Below are 5,742 nucleotides of genomic sequence, written 5' to 3' on the forward strand. Positions count from 1 at the left end.
CAGCTGGTAGCAGTGTGGCCCATCCAGCAATTAATTTCCTGAACAATGTGATAGTCTTCCTTTTGGCAGTATCACTTCCCCTATACCGGTCATCTTTCTTTCTAGAGAAGCTGCCTCCCACATTAGTAAATCTGGAATATGAGCTGCTGCATGGTCAGCAAAGTATCACGCAGTTAAGGTCACGTACTGTTGTGGGACTGACAACCGTATTTAAACACAAGACCGAATGCTCCAAATTATCATTCCAAGTGTGTACAGAACAGGGATGTCATTCAAATTCAAAATCTTTATAAGTTGGCTCCTTTTCCCCAGGGCCTGGAATAGCTCTGACTCTAATATAGACAGTTACTCCAAATAATATTAATATATTTATTTTTATAAGCCAATTGGCAGACTTCAAAAGGTAACTTTGCAAATTTGCAACCATCTTTGTCTTTTTACAAAGTACTGTATAGTGTACTCTTTTTGTATTTGACCTTTTTTATTATTATTATTAGTTATACTTTTACAACTATATAGTTTTCTTAGTTTTTCCTAGTCAAATAGCACCAATGAAAAAATTAATAAAAATAAAAGAAATGCCTTGGCAGCATACACAGCCTTGAGGAATAAACTCAGTGAAAGCCAGAAATAGTCATATGGGTATTTTTTGTCTGCTCTTTATGAGAACTGTGAATTCACCCATACTTCTTTTGTTAGATAGGCCTACTGTTTTTGGCATACTCTATGACTTTATAAAAGAAATTACGCAGCACGTAAATTCTATATAATCTATATATATTTCTATATACAATCTATATATGTCTCCCAGCAGTATGAGCGACATCAGGTTGTTCGCTGACAGTATACTGCTGCTCAGGAATTTCACATTTCTTTTAACTCCTAAGTGAAAATGAGAATTAACTTCACTTTAAGTACATTAGGGCCTTTAGCATCCACACCAATCAATGATAATGTTGTGTTTATTATAATCATGCTGCAGTTATTTTGTCTGCCGCTTTAAATGCTAGAGCTCTTTAAAGACTGTGGGTCATTGTCCTCTGTGCTATTATTGTTAAAATCATCTTCCTTTACAGTGCATAGAACGTCTGAATGTCAGCAGAGACCATGTTAACTAGATGAAGCCTAGAGACAGATCCCCTCCGAAGACCTCAGGACCAGACGAGTCCTCTGCACAATCTGACTTTGTTGCAACGTAGAATTAAACTGCTTGTCTCATCTGGCCAGAGCAGAAAGGCACACTATTTCGACACACTATTTCCTTTTTAATACTGTTAAGCTGCTTTGACACAATCTGCATTGTAAAAAGTGCTATATAAATTATGCAGACTTGACTTGACTTGACATGACATAGAAGGTATACATTTGTGCTCTCTGCAAATGGAACATGACTATGATGATGTCATACTCTACATGAGTTACAGGAATGTTTTAAATCGCGTTTATATGATTTTTTTGGTAATCATTTAAAATAGAGCTTCTGCAGGACCTAGCACAACAGAAAAATACCTAAAGTATAATACCTAATGATGTACTGCAATTCTGCACTGACAATTTGACATGAAACAAAAAATAAAATAAAAAAAGATATGGGAAGCTCCTATAGGGCACCCCAAATTTATTTTAAAGGAAGATTCATTTTACAATCCAAACTGTAGCCTATAGTTAGTTTGGATTCACTTTTGTTTTTCTTCCCCATATAAAAACAGCAGACCATCTATGGTCATCATGACCCTCCAGTTGAGAACCACTTATTAAAAACAAGCTTTATTATCTATATTAAATTACAGACTTCACAGGTATTTAACCACTACATTTTAATTTTTTTTCCTATGTTACGTAAGTAATAGACTGATCAATATCTTGCCTATAGACACTTAATTCGTTGTTTGTGTGTGTGTGTGTGTGTGTGTGTGTGTGTGTATATATATATATATATATATATATATATATATATATATACACACACACACACACACACACACACAAACAACGAATTTACTAAGCGTCTTATGTTCTCCTATTCACCTTACATATCCACATGTAAAAGACATACATAAAATACGTATAACCACGCTAACCCATAAGCGAAATTACTTTAGTTCCATCAATGTCCCGATGACGCACATGACACCGGAAGCATTGGCGCTTTAGCCGGAAACTTTAAGTCAGAGGAGCTGGAGCTCAATGTGACATTTCAGAGCGGTTACTTCTGTTATAGAAGAATAATAATGTTTCTCACTACCGTAAACTGCGAGTACACCTATAATAATAATATCTACGATATGAAACAAAAAATATCCAGAAAGAACGTCACTGTCAGCATAAATGCGGGCAAAACGACTGCAGAACAGATGCATTGTGTGGCGGCTAATAACTAACGTTAGCCAGTAGTTTCATGTATAAATGTATATTTGCATATTGATAATAGTTCGAAATTAAAATACTTTTGAATATACCACAAATATTTATTTGTTTTAGATGTTACCTGGAGATTGTTATGTATTATCACATCATAATATTCATTACAGTGAGATGCCAGTGCTAATTACTTTTTTGTTTTGCTTCCTCTTTAACTCTCTCTCAATCTAGTTGCCAAGAGCAAATCTAAGTGAGTATTCACACATCTGTACATTGTACTTGTTTACATACTAAAACTGTGCTGCACTAATATGCAAGACTGGTGCTGGTTGAGGAGATTACCCCCTTCTATGTAAAGCGCTTTGAGTGCCCAGAAAAACGCTATACAGTATAAATGCAAGGAAATATTAAGACGCACGGCTGCCATGTTGAACTCTTATGTATGATACATTTCTTAAATTACATTTCACGGTCTAATATTGCTTTTTGTTCTGTTGCTGAACATTATACAATTGTTAACATAAACTAACTACTTAACAGTTTATTCTGGTAGGTCTGTTTAAACACTTGATTTAAAAATAGTTCCCGTTCCTTGGTTTAATGGCTTGTTGTTTTATGACAGACATGTTGAAGTTAATGCTTTGTATTTACCTGTGGCTTCTTCTGTTTCAGGACTTTGCTGGTTCAGATGGTGAGTGCAGCTGGCACAGGTTTCTGTTTTAACACGAAGAGGGGCCGATTGAGGGACAAACTGGTTTTGCGAAAGCATGACCCCATAGGTGAGGTGAAAATTTCTGTCACTGTAAGAATAATGGAAAACTCTGAATTGATTTCCAAAAAAAAAAAAAACTCTTTATATTGTATGTGTGGAAAAAAAATATTATAATTATAATAATAATAATTTTACATCATATTCTATTTAAAAACATTCACTTTGTATTGCATCGATAGAACCCAGAAACCTTTTTATTAAAATAAATCTCAACCCTTTGAATTAATATTTGAAATACATGTAATTCTACAGTTGTTTTATAGAGAATATTGTTTTAAAACCCTAGTGAGCATGTCTGTCACAACAAACTTGTAAATAAATATTGGTAACTCTTTACATTAACGTTTAATTTGTTACATTGGTTAGCTACAGTTAACCTAAAATAAACAGTTCATATAGTTTATTTATTCATCTCATTTAGCTAATTTCAGTATTATCAATACATTTTAAAATCAAACGTTGTTTCTGTTAACATTAGTGCACTGTCTAAAATGAACAATTGGAAAGATTTGCATTTGTTGACATTAGTGAATGCATTGGCTAACTAACAATGAGAAATATATATTTTTAAAGGATTAATTTATTTTTGGTTACATTTGTAAAAAATATATAATTCTTCATTGTTCATGTTCACAATGCATGAATTAATGTTAACAACAATTACATCTTTTGTTTTAAAAATGTAACTTTTAAAATTAACATTGACTAAAATTAATAAATTCTGTAGAAGTAGCTTATTGATCATTGCTAGTTCATGTTAGCTAATGTATTAACTAATGTAAACAAATGAAACCTGTGAGATCTATTGTAAATATTTTTTCCATACACATTTTTTTTTCTAGGACTGTCAATAGACTAAATAATTGTGAACTCATAATATGCTTTTAGAAAGCAGAAAGACAAGGTAATAATATTTGGTAAACATGTTTTGAAGTCCAAGTGAACCGGAAGTTGCTGCTGACTGTAGTTCAGTATAGTGACTTATTTCCAAACGAAACCGAATATTGAAGAGGGCGGGGTTTCTTTTTTTCTTTTTTATAAAAATTAGATTTAAGACAAATTATAAATTAAATATCCTTTTATTCATGCTTGGACAAAATGCTGCACATTTCTTTGTGAAATTGAAATAGAATACTATACCAATATACTAATATAGCACTTGCACATTATTGCTATTTTGTTGGTTTTGATTGCTTCTATTGTCCTCATTTGTAAGTCGCTTTGGATACAAGCGTCTGCTAAATGACTAAATTTAAATATAATGTAAATGTTAACAACAAAACTAAATTGTTATGTTAAAACAAGTCCCAAATCAAATAAATCTCTTAATTTAAACAAAATAAAACTTTGTCTTTGCTCTTTCCATTTAAGATTAGAGGCAGGTGGCGCTTAAAGCCTTTCTTTGGTTTCCGCTGTAAACAAAGCAGCACTGCACTAATGAACTTTAATATGCATTATACAGAGGCAAGATGAAAAGAAAAAAATACTATCTAAACTTTTCTAAAGTAAGTTCCCCTCAGTCATACATTCATATAAACTCCTACCCATAATTGAATCACATTTTGTTTAGCATCTCAAATGATTTCAATCGTCACATTTGAAACCATTTTCAACTGGCTCACATTTAATCATTACAAGATTTTGATTCAATCATTACAAGATTTTGATGAAAGGTTACCAAGACAAACATTTTTTTTTTCTTCAGTGGATTAATTTGCTCGGATTAATTTGTTCACTTTAAGACTAACAATGTGCACTAACAGACTAAATATAGTACATTTTAATTTCACGAAGACTTGAAATATTTTTTTACATTTCATAAATATATTAAAGATGCAAAGTACATTTTATAAAATCTTTTTCTTTCAAGTGTTCTATGGATGCAATCTTGAAAACCACTGAGTTTGTGTACTCCTGTAATGATGATGACAAAATATACATTCGATATGTTGTGCTCTGACTTAAAACATTTTTTTTAATAATATAATTTTATAATACATTTTGTGGGGTCTTTAAAATAGATTGCTTTAATGTTTTTTTTTCAGTTCATATTTTAGTTAATGTTTTAATGTTTTCCTCTTCATAGCTCTCCACAGTGAACAAACATGTTCTGTTCATTGAGAAGAGGAAAATACGATCTCTTTAAAAAATGGGAGAAACTATTTTGACACAGACACTGAGAAAACTTTTGACACAAACACTTTTTGAAGCATTATCGGTGTAAAACAACTGCCACAGTGTGATGATCAACATCCAGCATATGCAAGTGTCACTAAACAACTATGAAGGAAGAAGATTTACATCAAAGTAAAGACCCTGCATCACTGCAGCTGTGGATGACTGGTCTAATGAGACCAGAAATGAGCTGTACATCCTGCCAGGATAATGTGCTGTTAAGGCCATTACAATAAGTGTATTATGTTGGATTTGTTTGGTTCTTTTGTTTTCTTTTTTGTACCATGTCAGAATTTTGACCTACTGCAAACAATGGACCACCTACTCAATGACAGATTGCTTTGGGCTGAAGTGGATTTGTTGGAATAATTAGCCTACAACATGTTTAGCAGAAAACAATGTTCATAATTGTTTAACAAAAATAATGTTTGTAC

The 5,742-nt window shown here is 32.4% G+C and overlaps 1 protein-coding gene across 1 annotated transcript; it reads left to right on the forward strand.

Annotated features, from left to right (window-relative positions):
• Positions 1 to 2,121: 2,121 nt before the first annotated feature.
• On the forward strand, positions 2,122 to 5,642 carry LOC132113035 (large ribosomal subunit protein bL33m-like). The gene is made up of 4 exons (XM_059520825.1): positions 2,122 to 2,253; positions 2,593 to 2,611; positions 3,034 to 3,140; positions 5,230 to 5,642. Exons 1-4 carry the CDS (start codon positions 2,232 to 2,234, stop codon positions 5,277 to 5,279), a joined length of 198 nt encoding a protein of 65 aa, XP_059376808.1. The 5' UTR covers positions 2,122 to 2,231; the 3' UTR covers positions 5,280 to 5,642.
• Positions 5,643 to 5,742: the final 100 nt, after the last annotated feature.

Source organism: Carassius carassius, chromosome 32 (assembly GCF_963082965.1).
Source record: "Carassius carassius chromosome 32, fCarCar2.1, whole genome shotgun sequence".
Lineage (NCBI taxonomy): Eukaryota > Metazoa > Chordata > Actinopteri > Cypriniformes > Cyprinidae > Carassius > Carassius carassius.